Source organism: Nomascus leucogenys, chromosome 9, assembly GCF_006542625.1.
Source record: "Nomascus leucogenys isolate Asia chromosome 9, Asia_NLE_v1, whole genome shotgun sequence".
Lineage (NCBI taxonomy): Eukaryota > Metazoa > Chordata > Mammalia > Primates > Hylobatidae > Nomascus > Nomascus leucogenys.
In genome coordinates this window covers 61,255,687-61,279,139 of record NC_044389.1, presented here as the reverse complement: position 1 = coordinate 61,279,139, position 23,453 = coordinate 61,255,687, and the positions used below count along the sequence as shown (strand labels likewise).

The 23,453-nt window shown below is 42.2% G+C and overlaps 1 protein-coding gene across 1 annotated transcript in view; it reads right to left on the bottom strand.

Annotated features, from left to right (window-relative positions):
• FRAS1 (Fraser extracellular matrix complex subunit 1) overlaps positions 1-23,453 on the bottom strand; it is a 458,426-nt gene that overhangs the window by 77,946 nt on the left and 357,027 nt on the right. Inside the window, exons 42-49 of the mRNA XM_030819038.1 lie at positions 19,851-20,041; positions 18,686-18,839; positions 16,638-16,901; positions 14,616-14,804; positions 13,059-13,178; positions 12,596-12,775; positions 526-650; positions 88-228 (exon numbers count right to left, since the gene is read on the bottom strand). Coding sequence (XP_030674898.1) covers positions 88-228; positions 526-650; positions 12,596-12,775; positions 13,059-13,178; positions 14,616-14,804; positions 16,638-16,901; positions 18,686-18,839; positions 19,851-20,041 — 1,364 coding nt within the window. The remainder of the gene's footprint in view (positions 1-87; positions 229-525; positions 651-12,595; positions 12,776-13,058; positions 13,179-14,615; positions 14,805-16,637; positions 16,902-18,685; positions 18,840-19,850; positions 20,042-23,453) is intronic.

Genomic DNA, 23,453 nt, shown 5'->3' with positions numbered 1-23,453 from the left:
CATCAGGATGCTCAGCTGCAACGTGATAGCTGCCACCAGGTCAGCCTCTCATTTAGCCAGAGAACCCAGGGGAAGAAGTGCTCTTACCTCCGTGTCAGCATCCACTGCCTTAAGCTCAAACTCTGTGATGGTCTTCCTCACGCCCTCCTGCACCCGCATTCCTAAGTTGTGTATGATGGGCAGCGAATCATCGACAGGGTGAAGAGTGATATGGAAAGTCTGAGTCACCTAGAATGGCAGGAAAGTGCAGGTGGGACACCTGTCCCTAGCACCTACCCAGCAAGTCCAAGGTAGGTGCTCTCTACTTTTCTCTTTCACACATTGCTGGCACAAGTCAATAATTAGGAGCCCCAGAGTGAGTTCTCTTGGGCAAGAGCCAAGGTGGCTACAGAGGCTGCCCCTATCCCTTGACTGAGAGCAGAGGAAAATGAAGCTCTCCTCTCACTAGTCACTCTGCCTACTCCATTCAAAGAAGATGGAGAGGAATCAATACTTTTCAAGGATGGAGTCCAGTGCCTCACCTACCTCATTGACTCCATCAGACAGTGTAAAGCTGAAGGCATCTGAATGTTTCTCAGCCTCACTAGAATGGACATACTGAACATTTCGTGAAGTCAGATCAGCTTGAGTAAAGGAACTAATCTGGATACCTAGAAAAAGGGGAAGAGAGAAACAGAGACAGGATATTAAAATGCGAGCCATATATCTAAGGCAGGGAAGTGTCATACTCTCACCAGATAGAGAGTCCTTTGTATTTTTCTTATAGCATTTACGTCCTTCACTTGAGGACCTTGTTGTTAGAGTTATCTGTGGATACAACAGCATATATTCTGTGGGAACACATGTTAACTTAATTATAGTGGCTTCTAAGCGCAAAGCCAACAGCAGGTGTTCAATCAATGTTACTCTTCTTTCTCTTGGGGTTTATGTATGTAGGTAAAATCTGTGAAAGGTAGAGCCATTGTCTTATTCTCCAAGCCCCTCTCTGTTCAGTTTTGTATTCCCCCAAGCTTCACAGTCCTTTCTGAAGACCTACCCTCATTTTAAGTATTGCATAATGGTTTAGCTTTTAAACTAACGTTACAGGGCTTGGCTACACATGGCCTTGTTTCTGTGGTTTGGTGAGCCATCCTTGGCTGCCATAATTTTATTGGATATTCTTCAAGGTTCCTTTTAACTCTCAGGTCTACGATTCTAGCTTCTCCCATCCCACTTTAGCCAGTCAGGCAGTAACAAAACTTACCGCATGACTCTAGGGCATGAGCAATTATTCCATACCAAATCAAAAATGACCTGGAAAAACAATATCCTTTAATAACATAATAGAGAAAAAATCGTGTTAAATTTTTTTTCCAGTCATTTTTAAAACAAAAAATTTGAAAGAAATTTTAAACAATGGTAAACTATCCCACAAATGTGCAGTGTCTCACAACATTTAGCAAAACAACTTGGAATTGTTGCTTCTATCTTAGGGCTGCTAGAGCTCATACCCAGGTGCCAATCAAGACTGAAATGAAAATGACATCTTTTAATCCTCCAGCACAAATTCTCTCTTTCTGATTCTGGGTTTTGAGGTATTAATCCATTTTATCTAGTCCTTTAGTTTGGCCCTGAAATTGATTTGCTGTTTTCTGGGTTTTGTGATTTGTCATTGTTAACCTACAAAGAAAATAAAAATTCTACATTGACTCTTATATTTAAGGGTGACATCAGTATCACTGCTTTATCTTTAAGAAGTTAAAAAAAATCAACACACATGGTTTACATTTGCATCTCTCCTTACCATCTGAAATTTGTCACCCAGATACAATAGCCTCCCGAATATGGGGGCATTAATTTTTTGATGAGGCATTTTATGTTTCTGTGCTTGCTACATCAGTTCTTGACAGGCAAGAAATGTAGCACCCTGTCTTATAGCTTTGTCTTTTGGCTCTAGACAGAAATCCATACCATTCTTTAAAAATTTAATAACTTCAGACTTGCTGCACTGAGAAATTTAAATCTCTTCCCCCTGCTGTGAATCCATTTTCACGGCTCACAGGAAAATCTCATCTGGATTCTCACCATCAACTGGTCACCTAATTCACTGTTCCCTTTATGGAAGTCTAAGACTGATTAAGAAAGGTGATAGACTTTGCCTTCCTCTTGAGATTGATTTTTTTAAACATTTTTTATTGAGGTAAAATTGACACATAATAAATAAATTATATATAGAGTGTGCAATTTCTTTTTCTTTTTTTTTTTTTTTCTGAGACAGGGTCTCACTTTGTTGCCCAGGCTGGAGTGCAGTGACACAATCTTAGCTCACTGCAACCTTCACCTCCCAGGTTCAAGTGATTCTCCTGCCTCAGTCTCCCAAGTAGCTGGAATTACAGGCACGCGCCACCATGCCTGCCTAATTTTTGTATTTTTAGTAGAGACTGGGTTTCGCCATGTTGGCCAGGCTAGGCTGGTCTCTAACTCCTGACCTCAGGTGATCCGCCCACCTTGGCCTCCCAAAGTGCTGTGATTACAAGCATGAGCCTCTGCCTCTGGTGTAAAATGTGCGATTTCATAAGCTTTGGCACACCCAGAAACCATCACCTCATTCAAAATAGTGAACCGATTCATCACCCCAAGTTTCCAACTTATGCTTCATAATCCTTCCATCTTTCCCTTTCCCATCGCCTACCCCAACCCAAAGCGACCAATGAATTGCTTTCTGATGCCACAGATTAGTTGGCATTTTCTCTACTTTTTAATAAATAGAATTATATAGTATATACTATTTCATGTCTAGTTTCTTTCATTTAGCATGCCCCATATATAAAGCTGCTGTGATTATTAGTGTGCAAATCTTTGTATGGACATAAGCTTTCATTCTTCTTGGTAAGTCTCTAGGAGTGAAATGCCTGGAATATATGTTAGGTGTATGCTTAATTTTTCAGGAAACTGCTAAACTGCTCTTCCAAGGTAGTAGTACCATTTTATATTCTCACTATATTGCACGAGAGTGCTAGGCTTGATCTTAGTGGGACTTTCCCAATTCAATCTAGCAAATATTGAGCACCTACTACGGGTGGAACACAGTTTAAAGACTGCTTATCTATGTTGAATTTTATCTTTTAACAACTCTGGGAGGTTGAGGTTAGCACGTTACCCCCATTCTTTAGATCATGACACTGTAATTTATATAATTAAAAAGTTATGTGACGTACCCAATGTCACATAGCTAATAAGGGGGCAGTGATGAAATTGAAACCCGAGGCAGTCTAATTTCAAAGTTTACGCCTGCTAGGAGCACATTTTGTAAAACTTATCTAGACAAGAAACCTCTTGGATTTCATTCTTCTTTAAAGTTTTTTCAATACGAAAGTAATATATGCCTATTAAAGAGAATGTGAAAAATCTAGACAAGTAGGAAAGAAAAATCATTCATAGACTTACCACTGAAAAAACAACACAATATTTTTTAGTAGTTCCTTCTAAAATGCTTTATTGGCTATATCCTCTTTCTTGTCTGAAATATTCATTTTGATGGGTTTTAATATTATCATTTAAATGACACCCATAAATATGTGCCAGGGGTAACAAGTTACATCTAGAACCTGAGTTTTAAGAGGACAAGGATTTTTTCTTGTTTCTTCACTGATGTGCACCTAGAATAATCCCTGGAACACAGTAGATGCTCAAATCATATTTGGTGAATTAATTTAGATTATCCACTATAATCTATACCTAAGAGGTTCTATTGAGCACATACAGTCATGCATCACATAATGACATTTCAGTTTTGGTCAACAACAGACTGCATATAATGGTGATCCTATAAAATTATAATACTGTACTTTTTGTATGTGTAGATATGTGCAGATACACAAATACTTACCATCATGTTACAATTGCCTACAGTGTTCAGTACAGTAACATGTTGCACAGGTTTGTTGCCTAGGAGCAACGGGCTATATGCATATAGCCCAGGTGTGTAGCAGGCTATGCCATCTAGGTTTGTGTAAGCACACTCTGTGATGTTCACCAAATAATGAAATCGCCTGACAATGCATTTCTCAGAATTGTTAAGCAATACATGACTATATTTTCAATCATCATCCACTTTTTATTTTTAAAATCTTAGCCTTTGCTAATTGGGTTTGGAAGACTTCATCTGCTTATTTGCCAGCAAGGCGGTGTTTCTAATAACATATTGTCCCTACCGCTGTCACAGCAGGTAGCTGCTATTTGAAATATCTTGAAGGGTTTTAATCCCATTGAAGGTGTTTTCAATCACTAACCTGCTGGCTAAACTATGTATCTGGCAGTATTATGGAGACCCACATTAACCCTGTCAGTCTTTCCAATTCCCCTGGGGGGCCAGCATGCTAAAGAAAGCACAGTCCAGGCCAGGGAAATGGTGTGGAAATAAAGCATCTCTGAAGAAATTGCCTTCTTAACAGCATGTTAGATGATGCCTCAGTCCTCCCACTTGCAGCACAGCTGTGGGCAGCTCTATGCATGTTACCCGTGTCCGTGTTCTATCTCAAGCTCATCCTGTGGGAGACTCTCAGCCTTCTTGCTTCAGGATTTTCGAAAAGCCTCTTGTGGTGGGTTGAATTGCACCCTTTCCCCACCACAAATTCATATGTTGAAGTCCCAAGCCCCAGTATTTCAGAATGTAACTTATCTGGAAATAGTGTCATTGTAGATGTAATGAGATCACATGAGGTCATTGGGGTGGGCTCTAATCGAATATGACTGGTGTCATAAAAAAGGGAAATTTGGATACAGACATATCTAAACAGGGAGAACAACACATGAACAAGAAGATGGCCATCTCCAAGCCAAGGAGAGAGGCCTGGCAGGTCCTTCCTTCACAGCCCTCAGAAGGAGCCAGTCCTACCAACACCTTGATCTCAAACTTGCAGCCTCCAGAACTGGCAATAGATTTCTGTTGTTTAAACTGCATATTCGGTGGAACTTTTTAATGGTAGCCCTAGCAAGCTAATATGCCTCTGCTCTCAGGGAGAACCCAAACCAACACAATGGGCGCATCCTATTTTGGTTGGTCTCACAATACTGAAAGAGGTTGGAATAAAGAGGAAATGAAATAACACCATTGCTAAAGCATCACCTCTGAGAATTCTTTCCCAACTAACCCCCACCCCTCTCTTAGGTGGAATCTGCCGTGCATGCTTTGGGCTCCCCCTGTCCTCTGCCATGTTGCTACCCAACATGTGTGTGAATTATGTGTGTACCAAACTGTGTGTGCCCAGCTACCGAAACACATGTGCACATATTTGTCTACATGTCCCCCACTTCAAAAACGTAAGTATTCTCTTGTAACAGCTACTCAGTAAGTGTTTGTTGAAGCGAGAAAGGAAGGCAAGGAGAAAAAGAGGGAAGGAAGCAATTCTAATATGACAAGTACCATATGTATGTAATTACAACCCAGCCTGTAAATAGAATTTCATTGGGGTCCCTTTAAAAGACACTCATATTCTAAGCCCCATCTCTAGGAGACTCTATTTATTGGTCTAGGTGGGGCGCAGGCATCATTATTTTTAAACACATGCCACTCACTCAGGTGATTCTAAGGTGTAACATTCTAATCACTCAGGTGATTCTAATGTCCAAACAGAGCTGAGAACCCTTGATACAATAGAAAAGTAGAAAGAATGATCAGAAAACCTGCTTTGGTTTCTTTTTTTGTTGTTGTTAAATGCTTTCTTTCTGCTGTATATGAGTCACATACGCTAGTGTAACACACTGCCTTATTTCATTGTACTTTTTTTGCCATATCTATAACTGGAACAGTCATAGCCCCCTCAGAGGTAGCAGATAAAATGGTGGATGACAGTAAGATCAAGTATTTGATCTTATTTGATCTGTGCAGAGGTGGGGTGGTGGTTATGTCTGAAGTTACATGAATTCTGCAGGTTTAAAAAATTATTTTAGATTCAGGGGTACATGTACATGTTTGTTACAGGGTATATGGTGTGATGCTGAAGTTTGGGCTTCTGTTGATCCTGTCACCCATATAGTGCACACAATATCCAATAGTAAATTTTTCAGCCTTTTCTCCCCACTCCCTCCCTCCCCAGTGTCTAAGGTTCCCATCTTTTTGTCCACGCATACCAAATGTTAAGCTCTCACTTGTAACTGAGAAGATGTGATATTTGGTTTTCTGTTTCGAATTCTGCAATATTTTTAATAAGAGAAATTGTGTGGGTTTACTGACAAGAGGACTATTTATATCTGGTGAATAAAAATAATGCTTCATATGACTGTTGGTAAAATGGTAAGTGCTAAGGGTTGGCCCTTAAAGTGCAGCCAGTCATGACTAGGTAGCCTAAAGGGGGCTTCTTACTGCAATTTCTCCATACATGAGGACATGATACAGACTAGCCTCCACAAAGATAGAAAACTAGTGAGGAATGAGGATTATGAGTGGGCTGAGGGTACATGCACAACTGAAGAGGTTTAACTATCCTGCAGCTCACACATCCCAGGAGGCAGCCTGGACTCTAGGGTAGTCTGAATTATGGAGGTGGCTGAGTCAAAGCCCAGGTCATTACCTGGAAGTTCTTCACTTTGACCTCTCTCTCTAACTGTGTATTCCCTAAGGACAATATTATCTGTCCAAGCCACATGGGTTCTCATGGTGCTGTCCCTCCATTTTGAAATCTGGTTGAGATGATATTATGGCTTCTGGACAAAATGTCTGCTTCCCTGAGAACTTTCAGAAGTAAGCTTAAAAGGCCAACTAGGGTAAGGAAGGGAAGAGATGCTTGTTTGAAAGGTGGCTTACCTTTTTTGGAGCTTTAATTTAGCTCCTTCAAGAAATGAGAACTTGGCAGTGAGTACAAAGTAGAAAGTGGAAAATTTGTGGGCGACACCTCGATAAGTTAACTCTTAGCAAGAAAGGGTTCCCTGCAGAGTTTTGTAACAGCCAAAGGGTTTAAGGATTTAAGACGTCTAGACTCGTCCTCGAGGGTACTCACTTTCGTGGGTACGTCAGTGATTAGTAAATAGCTGATGAAAGGATTTTCAATTTGATGAGGGTAAAGCTCTTCAACTGCCTGATTTTAAGATTTAAGAGCAAGATAGGATCCTGAGAATGGTTAAAACAACAATAACAACACAGGGGTTGGTTCCACATTCCCAGAAGGGTGGGTAAATGCTCCGTGCAACCTGTGATTCACAGAGGCTGCATGAAGCTAAGCATTGTACACAATGCTTTTCTTCAAGCAGCATCTTTTACAGAATTAAGAAGCTCTGGGGACTGACCAGCGAGGAGAACTACCTCTGGTACCCCCTGCCACTGCCCTGCTGTGGTGTGGAAGTCCTTCTCTGTTTGCCTTTGCTAAGCACTAACATCATCCGAAAAGTTTATTTCAGGCTCTGATTCAGCTTCAGGTGGACTCCACAGGGGGAGGAAAGCAACTGTGGCTTTCCCCAGGTTGCCCATCAGCAAAGGGCCTTTTAATGGGTCTCTAAATGCCTTTAGGAATTCTGACAGATCAGAGAGGATCTTTTCTTCATCTGGCCAAGCAGCCATTATGTCACTTTAGGCTTTGAGGAAGGTGTGTTGTAACTGGTGAGGGGAATCCAGCACGAGGTAGCCCTCCTTGAAGTATTGCAGAAGCAGCAACTACCTAACTCCTGAATGAAGCACGTGGGGTGAGACTGAAATGAGTAAGGTGTTGAGAGTTGTGTTGTGTTGAGAGCTGTCTCTTGGAGCTCTAGTGATTTCAATATGCTCTACCGGGAATAAAGTTAAAACTAAGAGCAAGGATTCAGACTTAGGATTAGATGCCACAGCCTACTATTTCTCACTAATCCACAACTGGCCTTTTAGACAGAACAATTATTTGATTCAGGGCTTATCCCATTCATTGCTGGACATTTGTTAATAGCATCCCTATCTCTACCCTCTAAATGCTTGTTTAGCCACCATTACCCTTCATCCCCATCTGAATCAGTGTGACAACTTGTACCCTAAGGGTGAAAACCAAATGCCCTATCCCTTGAAAACCAGTGTTGTCCTGGAAATTGCTATATTCCAATATTACTCCTCCCCTGCTTAAAAAAGATATGACTCCTATTGGTTAAGTAATTAGATGCCCAGTTAGAGCCTACATTCTCCAGCCACCTCACAGCTTTGCATGCATATGCTCTTGCCACTGGAAGGTGATATATGTTATTTGAGGCCTGGGACGTGGCTCATGCCTGTAAACACAGCACTTTCGGATGCCAAAGTAGGCAGATCACTTGAGGTCAGGAGTTCAAGACCAACCTGGCCAACACGGTGAAACCCTGTCTCTACTAAAAATACAAAATTTAGCCAGGTGTGGTGGTGTGTGCCTGTAATCCCAGCCACTTGGGAGGCTGAGGCACAAGAATCACTTGAACCTGGGAGGCGGAGGTTGCAATGAGCCAAGATCACACCATTGCACTCCAGCCTGGGTGACAGAGTGAGACTCCATCTCAAAAAAAAAAAAAAAAAAAAAAAAAAAGTGACATGGGTTCTTCAAGTAATGCTCCTAAAACCAAAATGGATGTGGGGCTCCCCTGGCCTTTTCTTTCTTCCTGCTGGCTGGAGGAGGACCACAGCTGCGGCAATCACCTTGGGCCAGAGGTAGAAGCCTCACGCTGAGGATCACTGAGCCACCTCACACCCCTGAGCCACCTGCCTTTGGATTACTCTGAGAGAAAACAAATGTCTTGTTGAAGTCATTATATTTTGGGGTCTCCTTGGTCCAGCAGCTTAGCTTCTATCCTAGTTAATATAACTCCTTACTCTAATATCCCAAGAAAAACAGGGTCTTTTGGGTCTACTGATAGAGGGAAACCCTGATATGAGGGCGTGGCCTGCTCAATCTTGAAAAGACAGCGCATACAGGGACTGGACTCTCTTCGGTGACAGAAGGCTCAGGTCTGTCTTCTGCACAGTTTGCATAGGCAGATGGCTCCCTACATCTCCTATGGGGAAGAAGAGATTTCCCCACCTTTTCTGTCTACAGAGGACAATCAATTATAATCAGCTGACCAAGCAAGACAGCATGAAAATAAGTCTATTTTCCAGTTAACCATCAGGAGGGCATCTGCAGCACCAGTGATTAATAATAATTCCAGGAGGCCTCTGGTCCCCAAATAAATATTTTGGTGCCCTGTACTACAGACACTGGCCTAGAAGTTGCTCTGCTCTTCTTGGAAATAACAGAACCCCCCCACCCCCTCAACTCCAACTTCTGGTAAACCCATCCTCACCCATTGAGACAAGTGGGGTGCAGTGCTGCTGCTTTTTGCTAAGCTGTAGCCAACCGCCTTCAGGGAGGCCAGTAAGTAATCAACATGTACTTCCTCCAAAGGGAGGCTTTTGACATGTAAAAACAATCACACCTGGCTAAATTTTGTAGTTTTAGTAGAGCCGGGGAGGTAGGGAAGGAGACAGTCCTGGCTAACTGCAACAGAAGGGCTCAGTGTGGGGTTGGTGATGAGGAGGGCAGGGAAGTCCTGTTCTATTAGCCATGGGAAGGGCCCCTCAGAGTAAAGAGAAGAGGACTGGAGCCTTGTATCTGCTCTTCTCAGAGTTACTGGAAGCAGGCAGATTGAGAAAAACTGGTAGGGACTGGGAAAGGTGTGAATTAGGAAATCAAGCCCATTGGAAAAGGGCACCTGAAGGAACCATCCCAGGTAGACAGCATTCCTCCACTTTTGGAAGGTGCTGTTCCAGGAGGAGGGAGAAGCATGATCACCTACTGGCCTGTCCTGAACCAGAGCTGGCTTGGTTTCAGTAACCAGATTTTAAGCCCAGGAAAGGCTGAGAGCTGTGAAAACAGAAAAAGCAAATTTGGAGCCCCTGCCTCCCCAACAGGACTCTTAACACGGCTGGGGTCAGGGAAGAGGTGGGGCTGCTACTGACCAGCAGGGAGGCAATGGCAGTGCCTTGAGGAAGCTCAGAGCTTTTGAAGGCTCTGCACAGTATGGATGAGTCGCAGCCAAGTCTGCCCTTTCATCTTTGCGGAGATACAATCAGCAGCCTCACAGAATTCTGGCGGAGACAATTAGCTCATGAATTCTTTATCTAATATCTCAGCAGCCAAGGTCTTGGGGGTGCTGCTCTGCAAACTTACCCCGGGAAATTACGGACAAAAAGGTAGGTGACTTGCTCTAATTCCCACTAGGGATTTTAGCCAATCTGTCCATCTCTCTGTACACCCTCCTGCCATACACGTACAACACGCCCTCCTCCACCATCGCTCTGGACCCAGATGCAGTCTGCCTCCCTCACTTCCTCCATTTGATCACCCTTCACCTTTTAAAGCTCATCTCTCCCAAGTCTCCCCTTCATTCACTCTGCTGCAGCCACCCTGGTCTCCTTGTTGCATCTTGAACGTGATTTGCCTGACGGAACCTGCCTCAGGATGTTGACATTTGCTGATCCCTCTGTCTGGAATGTCCTTTTTTTTTTTTTTTTTTTTTAATGTATCAGCATGGCCAACTCCCTGGCTTTCTTCAGATGTCTGCTCAACTGTCATCTTATTATTACAGAGGCGTTCCCTCACCTGCTTGCTCTCTGTGTTCTCCCAGGAATACCCTTACTTCTAGACACTCATCACCATCTGACACAGCATATATGTGCTTGCTTTGCTTGCTTGTTGTTGGAATCCTTGCGTTAGAAAGTGAGTACAATCAGGGCAGGAACTTCCCCCGTTTTTCCATTTCCCTTGTTGAATTAATGAAGACTCTATAACCTAAAATCTGAAAAGAATCCATGAAGCTCTAAAACTCCAACGTGCTGTCACTGCCTCTATGTTCCAAGAAATAAAGATAATTTTACCTTTAGATTATTTTTTTTTTGAGATAGGGTCTTGCTCTGTCACCAAGCTGCAGTGCAGTGGTGCAGTCACAGATCACTGCAGCCTCAAATCCCAGGCTCAAGCAATCCTCCTGCCTCAGCCTCCCAAGTAGCTACAACTACAAATGTGCACCACCACATCTGGCCTTTAAAAAGAAAAGAAAAGAAACGGGGTCTCACTATGTTGCCCAGGCTGGTCTCAAACTCCTGGACTCAAGTGAGATCTTCCCACCTCAGCCTCCCAAAGTGCTGAGATTAGAGGTGTGAGCCACTGCACCTGGCTCTAGATTGTGTATTCAGCAAATATCTCTTGTCACTCACATCCATTCAGCTCCCAGCTTGTGTAGGTTCTCCCCTGAAATTCCTTCCTTTCTTCTGTCCTTCATTCAACCAACAAATGTCTATTGAATGCTTACTAGGTATGGGAATTCTCTCTCACATTATTGTCATCTTACTATTCTCATGGCTGCTGCTCTAGGTGAAACCCAGCTACCTTCTACCCAGCCAAATGTGAAAGCTTTCTAACCCCTGCCACTGCCTCCTTTTTCTTTCCTTCAGTTCACCCTGTTAGACACTACCTGATGAATTTCACTTTTCTTCCTTGCTCAGAATTCCACAGTGACTCACTATTGCCTATTAAATTAAATAGAGGTTACTCATCCCAGCTTTGAAGATCCTCCACAAACTATCCATGAGCCCCATCTCCTACTATTTTTAGAATATGTGCTTCAGTTAAATTGGCCTACTTGTTTTTTGAATGTGCCTCCCATGCTATTCCCATCTCTGGAAAGAATACAAATTCTGTATACCCAAACTCTGCCTTCCAAGGGCACCCTTAAATGCCACCTCTGTGCAGTTTCTCACCCAATGTAGCCTATCCCACTTTTAAACTCCTACAACACCACGTTTATACCTTTCTTAAAACACCTGCCATATTTTCCCCTGAGTTATGGTTATGTGCAGAGGTTCCTTATCTTACCCAGTAGAGAACTCTGTTTTTTTTTTTTTTTTTTTTTTTTTTTTTTGAGACGGAGTCTCGCTGTCGCCCAGGCTGGAGTGCAGTGGCGCCACCTCGGCTCACTGCAAGCTCCGCCTCCCGGGTTCACGCCATTCTCCTGCCTCAGCCTCTCCGAGTAGCTGGGACTACAGGCGCCCGCCACCACGCCCGGCTAATTTTTGTATTTTTTAGTAGAGACGGGGTTTCACCGTGGTCTCGATCTCCTGACCTCGTGATCCGCCCGCCTCGGCCTCCCAAAGTGCTGGGATTACAAGCGTGAGCCACCGCGCCCGGCCCAGTAGAGAACTCTGGAGGGCAAGGACTGTATCTCATTCATCTTCATTTCCTGAGCAGCAGCTAAACCAGAATCTTGCTCAGTACATTTGCTCACTCACTATTCACTGGATTGAATTTTTAAGCCATGCAGAATGCCTTGCACAATGCCACGTGCTCAAGGGAGTATAGATGAAAAGCAGGATCCAGTGTTTGCCCTAAAGGAATTTACCATCTAGTTATGGAGACAAGATTGCATACAGAAAATTTTACATGTAATTTTTAATTTACCTTCAGCGAGTAATCATTAAGCACCTGCTGTGTGCTAAGTATAATACAAGCCAGTGTATAATGGTCAAAATTAGTGAGGCAGAAAATAAATATGAATTAAGGCAGATTCTAGGTATACATGATACATGATGTGGCTGCCCTCAATACTTACTAAGGCCTAAGTTTTGATTCAGTAAATCAAGAAATGATAGACTTACCTGGTGATGTTGCATGTTCCAGGTGGCCCAGCTGGGGCTGTCTGGTGATTCTGTAGATCAATTCTGTAGGCCCACTGTCCTGGTCAGTGGCAGACAGCTGCAGGGTGGTGATTTTCTTCACTGAGTTTTCATCCAAGACCAGTCCTTTATTGGTGATGATGACTGGTGGGGATTTGTCTTCTGAAAATATCAGAAATAGTGATTTGAAATGGGATCTTCTCAGCCTCCTTTCTTTAATTCTAGGCCTGGTGCCAAGAAGTAAGGTCAGAGTCATCTCTAGGCCTGTGTGTCAGAGAGCACACCAAGGAGCCAGGGCTTCGTGCAATAAAGGGGGTATGATTTTCAGTTTCCACACCAGCTAGGTAAAGGGATGGACTCGAGCCTCGAGGTGAACAAAGTGTAAACTATATAACCTCAGAACTGCTAAAATAGTTTTATATTAGAAAATCAAATGTCTCTTTACCTAGAACGCTGATGGAAAATGACTGGTCAATCAATCTGTTGCCTTCTCCATCAACCACATCAAATTTAAAAGCAAAGCTCCCTCCAGGTTCTCCTGTTCCGTGACTATATTCTACGTGGCCTATAAAAAGGAAAAAAAAAATCAAGATTTGCTATTAGTGCTTTCTGCCCTTATTTCTGAAGCAAGAGGTGGGAATTCAATTGGTGTTCACACCAATGAATCAATTCACACCTTCCTTGCTTTGACACTGCTTTTGACATTTTAATCTAAAGTTTTCATTTCCTCCTTTTCCTCTCCCACCATCTACTTTCTCATAACCAAAGACCTTCTCGTAACAAAATCACCCCAAGTGACATTTCTCATGGTTAAGGCTGAGCCTTTTTGAAAGATCAGCTCAGCCTCTAAGGATACCTCATGAAAACTAGATCCACAAAACTGCCCATGTGTAAATGCGCACTGACAACACCCACGTCACCTGGAGTGACCCTATTATATATCGGAATCACAAGGGCAAGAAGACACAGAGCTGCACCTCACATTCTCCCAGAACTCTTCACTTTTCATTGCCCAGTTCACAGAGCAACATGGGCTATAGCCAACCAACAAATAAATAAACTCCACATAGAACTCAAAAGGATCTAAAAGGAGAAGTACAACAAAAATGTATTACATTTTTGTTAACCTACAGCATCACTTAAAAGCATCTATCAATTTGGTTATGTAAATATAACCAAATCTCTGGGAAGAGGGGGCTAGTCTTATCTTTTAAAAGTAGACACCGACATATGAAATAATTAAGGAATTACTTTCCTTTTGCCTCTTCCACTCCCCTTCACTAAAGCACAGCTGGGTCCAATGAGAATTCAGCTGTTGTCAACTTTAGATGTTAGTGTGTGGGCAGGACCCTTGTTTCTTATCCGCAGGGGTATATTTCCACTTCTAAACAGAATTGCACATAATCACAAGACTTTAGATTACGTTTTCCCCAATATATAACTTTTTTTCCCTTTTGTATCCCTGAAAGCACTGTACAGTAACTACGTAGCATTTAACATTTACGCCTTTACGTTACATCAGCATTTCCTGATGGAGGGATGAGCCATGTAATCTCCCCTAGGCAGCTCCGATTTATGCCCTTCCATTTTGCTTAGTTCATTAACTTGTGCTCTTTGGGGAGCTGAAAAGAGATATAAATTGCTCACCTAAGGAAGGCATAATTTTCACCTTAATCCATCCCAAATCACTTCTTTTTTCCTTCTCTCTCTCTCATATACACGTTTTAGCATCACAGCAAGTCAAAATAACTTTTTCTCTCCAAAATAGCTGCAAATGCTGTCAATGCTAAGTCAAAGCATGAACACATTTCAACCAAGAAAGATAGGGCTTTTTTAAAAACAAAAAGAAAAAAAAATGAGAAAACAAGGAAGAGAACAAAGGAAGCTCTTCAAAACAAAGAGTGCACAGTTTATTGCCATAGACTACCAGACATTTAATTCTCATTTTACTAGTGCAGGTACAGTCTATGGAAGCCTGGTAGGCACAAGAGAACTGGCTGACCTTGGCTAATGTCTGCCTGGGTGAAACTTCGGATGGGGCCTTTAGTAGAAATTTGCTCCAGGTTGCCATGCTTCACCATCTGTAGGCGCCCTGCACCAGGATCTTCCTTCATGATGTACATAACCTGACGGTCATCTGAGTCAATATCTGTCACTTTCAAGTGCTGTTCTGTGATGCGTGCTACAGACCCTTGGAAGAGAACAGAAGAGAGCAGGTTATTCCCCAACATTTCCTTTGAATGGGACATCAAATGATTTTAGGAGACTGGAGGCTAAATTATCACATATTCATTGGGTCTAGGCACCAGGCACTTGCCCTTCTCAGTTTCCAGCTGAATAAATTATAATTTCCCTAGCGAAAGAGTACCGACATTTCAATTTACTAATTTTCCCTTGAGTCAACACCTAAGCACTTTTTCCCTTCTGATCCATTTTCATTCTCTCCTATGCTCCTCCGACTCAGTGACCTATCTGTTAGTACCTAGATCTGTGGAATAACTCCCAGTTCTGTGACAAAAATAACTCCTAGATCTATGATGAAACCTGCTTGGATTTAGTTTATTTACTGTCTTGAGAATCACCAAATTAGAAAAATATAGCTTTACATAAACTCAAACATACCTTGTTGCCATGTCAGACCAAGTAGTGAAAATCAGCATCCCTCAGGACAGAGGATGTTAGGAGCAAGGAGATCTGAGCCTCTGGGCCCTGGACACTGCACAGGTGTTGGGGATGAAGATAAGGCCCTGGCTAATGGCAAACTCCTCTTCTCAGGGTCTTGTCACTTGCTTTATTACCCAGCTGCTTTATCATGTTAAAAATAGTAAATCCCGGTGAAATAGAGCCTAGTTATTCATGCATAATACATCCTGGTGTTTGGAGTGACATGTTCTTAGTGGGTAATACCAAGAACACAAGGCCCTGACCATGCTTTACCCAGGCCATCTCTCAGACAGCAACCTTGAGGGATGAGGTAATGTCTTCCTCTCAGACAAAAATAAGACTTGCATTCTGCTGCTGTAACGTGGAGAATTCCCCAAGCTCAGTATTCCCCTCTGTAATGCATCCTACTGCACGTGAAAGTGTCTGTCTGGGCCCTCTACATCACCCCTATGGGACTGGGATGGCAGAGGGGACCGATGCAAACCTGCTGATGCCCATGTTGCCTGCTGTGCTGTAAGTAACAAGAGTGCCGTATTTCTGATAGAGGAATCTTGTATCTTTTACCAGCATCCATGAAACAGTAACAGGCTAGTTTATTAGCTTATAAGTAGGATAAAGTCAAATCTCAGACTTGATATTTAAGACTTTTGAGAACTACCAAGTTTTCCAATACTATTATACCATACATTTTTCACTGCAAAATACACATGAAACTAAGAAGAAAGAAACAACAGAACTCTGGTAAGATGCAGACACCTGGGCAAAAGGTCCACTCCTTAATTAAGTAACTACCTACTGCAAATTGTTCAAGACTAACACTTGTCACAGGTCCTCCAATGTTGCTTAAACATGAGCAAAATTGTGAATGTTAAACCCTAGAATACAATATCTGGTAATTCTTAATTATTTGTATAATCACTTTTAATGCATGATGGTTTCCCAGCTTCCCCTCCATGCATTTTGTATAAAAATAAGTGTCTTTAAAATTCTGCTATATTTCGTTATTTGTTTCCATGGGGTTTGTTGAACGGGAGTAATGTTAGAGGAAACCTGGGCCTAGGAGTAGTTGAATAAATTAAGATTTTTGAGGGCCCTGGAAATATTATAAACTCTTCTCAACCTTTTCTTTAATTCACAGACATAGGCATGTGGTCCAAAGAATTTTAGAGGTTCACATTTGTCACTAACAATTTTTAGTATCCCAAAAACAATAGTTTTCCAAAACTCCAATCTCCCCAAGTATGGAACAGCTACTTTAAGATGCACCCACATCACTAACATGGAAAAAAGTACTGCATACTGGACAAAGAAGAAATAAGGATAGAAAAACCATGGCCACTCTCCTTTATTTCTGTGGTACCTGCTGAGAGCTGTAGGCCTTGGTTTATAGCCAAGTGAGGTGTGTCACTTGTAGGCAGTTCTATGTAGATCTTCATCCTCCCCATGTCCATGTGGAGGCCATCAGTGAGGGAGAACTGGAACTCATCCACGACCACGCCAGGGACACTAGGCACGTACCCAACCAGCCCAGCTAGGATATCCTGGTAGGTGAAGGTAGAGCCCTGGGCTAAAACTCTCCCATTCTCCAGAGGCTCAGAAGCAGTTTGCCTCCAGAGTAGATGACCTGAGGGAAGAGGTAAAGAAAAGCAAAACAATGGTAGAATACATATATATATATATGATTCAAAACATTGTCTGATTTTTCCAAGTAGTATGAGTCTGGGTAGAATGTCAAGTGCTTCAGAGGCTCTTGGTGCCAACAGCTTAGCATTTTACATATAACCGCAGGGTGCTGCTCTGTGGCCTCATATACAAATAAAGAAGACAAAGTCCCACTTATCCTAGTTAAAAAGTCTCTTAAGGAGACACAGATGGATGTGGTAATGCAGTGACTTACAAATCACATCTCCCTCCATGAATTCAAACTCACTTTATTATCTAAATCTTATTTTTCCCTTCTGCAAAGTGAAAATAGCACTCACTGTACTTCTCTTAGGGCATCTAGAGGGAGAGATGGGAATATGCTTTAAATTCCTTTTCAATTAAGAGAGACACTAAGCATCTTTAGGTTGAAGCATATATTTCTGTTTTCAAGGGTCCTGTACCACAATGGGACAGTCAAAGTGCTTCATTCAAGAAAGTGAAAGTGAATGGAAGCAAGCTAAAATACAATGCCCAACAGTGTTTTCTATTAACCCTTCATCGACAGCAACAATTTAATCTTTAAAAGACCAATGAGCATTACGACGAATTGAGACACACCACTTGCATTCCAGAGCTTTAGCCAATAACTGGGGAGATGGCTCTTTTTTTTTTTTTTTTTTTTTGAGACGGAGTCTCGCTCTGTCACCCAGGCTGGAGTGCAGTGGCGCAATCTCGGCTCACTGCAAGCTCCGCCTCCCAGGTTCACGCCATTCTCCTGCCTCAGCCTCTCCGAGTAGCTGGGACTACAGGCGCCCGCCACCACGCCCGGCTAATTTTTTGTATTTTTAGTAGAGACGGGGTTTCACCGTGGTCTCGATCTCCTGACCTCGTGATCCGCCCGCCTCGGACTCCCAAAGTGCTGGGATTACAAGCGTGAGCCACCGCACCCGGCCGGAGATGGCTCTTAAAAAAAAGAAGTATGTAGGCCGGGCGCGGTGGCTCACGCTTGTAATCCCAGCACTTTGGGAGGCCGAGGCAGGCGGATCACGAGGTCAGGAGATCGAAACCACGGTGAAACCCCGTCTCTACTAAAAATACAAAAAATTAGCCAGGCGTGGTGGCGGGCGCCTGTAGTCCCAGCTACTCGGAGAGGCTGAGGCAGGAGAATGGCGTGAAGCCGGGAGGCGGAGCTTGCAGTGAGCCGAGATTGCGCCACTGCACTCCAGCCTGGGTGACAGAGCGAGACTCCGTCTCAAAAAAAAAAAAAAAAAAAAGAAGTAGGTAGAAGATCCCAAAAGTGGCTTTTGCATCTGGTTTAAATGAGGAAAAGTGCTTTTTTTTTTTTTTTTTTTTTTTGCAAAAGGAACAAGTTCATAAAGACATCTAGCATGCCTCTACAAGGGTACATAAAATGGCTCAAGATTATTAAACACTGATGTCTACCCTGAGAAGATGATATGGGAACTCTGAGAAGAGAATAGGCAAATTCTGAAAACTTTTTTGCTTAAGGTTACATAGAAAAGCAAAAAAACAGCTGAAATTAAACTTCAGAGACACCAATTAACTGGGATTGAGGCTTCTTAAACAACTGATATCTACCAGGACTCCAAAAAAATATTAGCCAGCTGTGAATTTGATTATACTTTGATGCAAAGAATGTACCATATACAAGAAAAGAAATAATTAACTGAAATATTTGTGTTTATTCTAATAGCCCATTGGGCATCTCAATTAAGAAGCTTTTCATAGCAGTTTGTGTCCTACCGTGGTCAGGCTTTTTTGTCAATACAAAAATGAGCTCATTATCTGTGGTGTCCAGGTCTTGCAGGCTCAAAGAAGAATTGCTTATCACCACTCCCGAGCTCAGCTGCACTCTGAGGGGCTGCAAGGTCATCCTGGGAGGCTCATCGTTCTTCCTCTGATTAAAGCATAAACTATTAGATCTCACACAGATACTTAAGAAGAAAGAAAATGCACATTATTCAGAGACGGTATCATTGCTACAGAAACGTTCACTGTCAAAATAGCATTTAATGTGTCACCATCTTTACTTCCCAAGCAAAATAGTTTGAAAAGAGAGCAAGTCCAGGCAACAAAATGCCCCCTTCAAAAGAAGCTGCTGGACATTTCATAAAAGTTTTCTCAGATATCTTCCATAAGTACAATGACCATATCTTCTAGACCAAAAATATGGATATGTGCTTTGACAAGTACAAGTATTAATCTATTTTGAAGATAAAAGACCATACTAATTGAACTCAGAACTCTCTTAGAAAATGCTAAGCATATCACAGTACCTGTAGAAGGACACTATATTTGAAAGCGTGGGTCTCTAAAGCTGTCTCCCTGCCCTGGTGCCAGCCCCTTTCCACCCCTGACCCTTAAGAGTGCCAAGGGTACTTTACATTTTATTTTTGCAAGGCAGAGGGTATTTCATTCTGAGATTTATCTTTCCCCTCCCCCGTGCCTCTCTCTTGGTAGAGCAAGCCTGTGTAGTTGCTCAAATGAGAATAAATACAACATCAAGGAACACATTTCTTTGATGTTATAATTAAATAAATAAATGCAGTAAAATAAGAAAAGGCAAATATGCATATAGAACCAAACATAATTTCCGAGAAAAATAGACATATATAAGTTTTCATTTAAATATGCGACTGCCAAAGCATCTCTGACCTTCACAAACTGTTTTTCACACCGAACAAATAAATTCAACCCTGAAATGGGAATTTAGATTTCTAACTCAAGCCTTTCCCAAATGCCAACCTTAATTCTACAAGATTCCTGAAGGCTATATTTTAAAAGTGACCTTCAATTTTGAAGGTCAAATCCAATCTTCTTTGCTTTTGAGTCCCTATAAAGAAAGCTCTCTAATGGTGTGAAATATTGTGGTCAAGGGCTCAACCTTTCCAACTTCCAAAGTCTTTACCTCGATGGTGATATTGATGCTGTGAATTTCTGAACGACTGGTTCCATCACTCACATAAAAACTAAAAATATCATGGGTTGGCTCAATGCTTTCATGAACACTCTGAAAGTAGTAAATGTAGTTTTCCAGGACGTCTTGAATAGGAAATGATGCCTCTAGGTCACTGGTAGTTTCAGGGCCAAAACGATCACCTGCATCAACATCAAGAGAGCATTTTTACCTTAATCTATCAATTCCTGCTTACTAGGCTGAACTAGAAAACAAGGTATCATTTTCAGCAAAAAAAAAAAGAAAATGTATTTGAGGATAAAGTTGAGAGAGTGGGATAAGCACAAGACCAGGAATTGGAAGGCCTGGGTCAGATCTGTTTCCTCACTGACTATTTCTCATCTATAAATAGATATACCTGCCCTGCCATTTCCAAAAGGAATCAAATGAGATAATATGCAAAAAAACTTACAATAATTTATATAACATAGAACCACTGGTTGTTTTATTAGGAGTCTCTGATCATAACTTCTGAAGCAGAGATTCTATCTTAAGCTCCAGCTAGTTTCAGAACCATTCTATCTGGCATATCCTGCATGAGGAACCCTCTTTCACTACATAAGAAAATGTTAAATGCATATCTTTTAATCTAAGAACATCTGTAGTGTTAACTGTATATGTTTTAATCGAAGAAACATCTGCAGCATGTTTTCATTGGACCTCCCAGTTTCTTAAGGGAACCTCTGCATGGGTCAGAGCCCAGCCCCTGGGATAGAGCACCAGGGCTATTATGATGCTCCAGGACCATTCAGAGCTCAGGTACCATTCAGATACTATGATGCTCAAGTGGGATTCAGGCACTGAGGCGCTTGGGTACCACCATTCAGGTACTGAGATGCCCAGTTACCATTCAGAGCTCCACAGAAAATGCTGGCTCAGATTACTCCTCTCATCCCAACTCCAAACACTGCAAAAGGCCCAGGGGAAGAGTAAGCAATATCTAAATGATAGATGTCTTGTCTTTTACTTGATTTTAATTTGAGTCTAATTGATTGATTTGAAATTGTCACCACAATGTTATTCTAGAGAGAGGAGAACAAGAAAACCCTTGTGTCTTCAAACATTGCCTGGATATACATTAACACAGAAAAGTGCAGCTAGCAGATCTGAAGGCAACAGGCTTTCCCCTTCCCTTCTCCATGACCCTTTGCAAAAATCAGATCAAAAATTAAAAGGCTATTAACTTCCTGAATTGTAGACAGTGTCATATTTATTAGAATTCATTTGAAAGAAGAGCTCAACACAATTTTTTCTCTTCAATGACATGAATTTTCTTAAATTTTACCCCTCAGATTTTATTCCTCTAGGCACCAGAAGCTGAGAGAGGTATAAGTGGCCAGTGACCCAATAATCATTAGGCTACACAGTTCAGGGTTTCCAGAAGGAACGGCTAAAATTCCTTCCAATTTTTACTTTTTTCTTAAATTTATCAGTCTAAACAGGAGAAATGTGGCTTCTTTATTTGAATCAAAAATAGCCTAAGTAGTGGCTGGGCATGGCGGCTCATGCCTGTAATCCCAACACTTCGGGAGGCCAAGGCAGGAGGATTACTTGAGCCCAGGACTTCAAGACCAGACTAGGCAACTTAGCGAGACCCTGTCTCTACAAAAATTACCCCACCAAAAATTTGCCAGGCATGATGATGCATGCCTGTAGTCCCACGTACTTGGGAGGCTGAGGTAGGAGAATCACTTGAGCCTGGGAGGTCGAGGCTACAGTGAGTAGTGATTATGTCATTGCACTCTGACCTGGGCGATGAGGTGAGACCCCGTCTCAAAAAAATAAAAAGCCTAAGTAAAGTAAATGATGCCTAAAAATATACACAAATATAATAGTGCCTCATTTTAAATCACTGGAGAACAAGCTATTAAACAAGTGAATCTGTCACTGAAGCTTTAAGCTCCAGTCCTTTCCATTTAAAAAACATTACCTTCTATTTTTGACACAAATCATTCTCATTAATGTGCTACCTGCTTTCTTAAACAGAACATATGATGTGCAAATTAAATAGGTGTTGATGCGCACAGGCAATCATTGTGAACGTCCATTACTGCATAGCACTGGAACATAGTGATACCAAGAGGGAATCGAGGTGGGTCCTGTCTTGTTTGTGCCAGTCCTGAAGGAATTCAGGCTCCATGCCATTAGATTTCATACCTAACAAAACAATTATTCTTTCTTTTGTTGGTGAAAAGTAAAAGCTGGTTCTTTTAACAGTTTTTAAAAAGATGTTTTTCTGATCAGCTAGGTTCCCAATTTAGGTAGCTAGTTTCTTTTCTTTTTTGAGGTAGGGTTTCCCTCTGCCGCCCAGGCTGGAGTGCAGTGGCATAATCACAGCTCACCACAGCCTCAAATTCCGGGGCTCAACTGATCCTCCTGCCTCAGCTTCCCAAGTAGCTGGGACTACAGGCATGTGCCACCACGTCCAGCTAATTTTTAAATTTTTATTCTTTTCAGTGGAGACAAGGTCTTGCTATGTTGCCCAGACTGGTCTCAAATGCATGGACTCAAGCGATCCTCCCACCTTGGCCTCCCAAAGTGCTGAAATGACAGACAGGCTTGAGCCACTGTGCCCAGCTGCTAGTTTCCTATACATAAGTCACACTCAGCTCTAAACAGAGGCAGAGGAGCCTCTCCCATGGGGCAAGAGATGAGGTCTTCAGTTAATATACCTTGTGACAATTATTTTGCCCTCCTAAATGCTTTTTTGTTCCTTCCACATTTATACCGATATTATTGTAGAGCAGCAGTTCTCTAAGTGTGGTCCTTGGGCCAGCAACAATGGCATCACCTGTGAGCTAGTGAGAAATGCAGATTCACAGGCTCACACCAATCTCCTAAAACAGGAACTCTGGGGTTGCTGCTCCGGGCAACTGTTTCACAACAGTTTCAACCCTTCAGGTGATTCTATTGCACCTTCAAGTTTGAGAACCACTTTTTAGAGAGGCTGAAGCTTGCCAGAAATTTGACCTCTTAGCCAGGGGATAGTCCTCTCTGTGGAATATCTCTGCACCTCCATGTATTCCAGGTTGACATAAAACTATGTTAGGAAGGCTTAATAAGAAACCACATGGAGAGAAGGGGTGTTTGGGGTAGATATCCTTTCATTTCTCACCTTTGCCTATGAGCTTCCTTCTGCAAGAAAGGCCACTTTCCCTCTGCCCAGGGTGATTCCTACTAGCCCTTCAGGTTCCAACTCAAATGCCACTTCCTCAGACTTTTCTTCCTTCCCAGGCAAAAGCCATTGCTTTGTCCTATTTACTCTCTCAGTGCTTTGCTCCTTTCCCTGTCCTGGCATTTTGCATTTATTGTAATTTGTCAGTCTTCTTATCTGTCTCCCACTCAAGGCACATGAGTCTGTGTCTTATCCTTACATCCACTTTATCTAGCACAAACATTTGTTGAAATAAACCTAATTCTGCAATAAACGGATCTGAGGCACACGTTGAAAGGCAAGGTGGGAAAAAGACCCAAAACTTCTACAGGAAAACATGACCACTACTAAGTGAATTTCTGATTACCAGGCTCAAATCCCAGGCCCCATGCTGGCCCCAG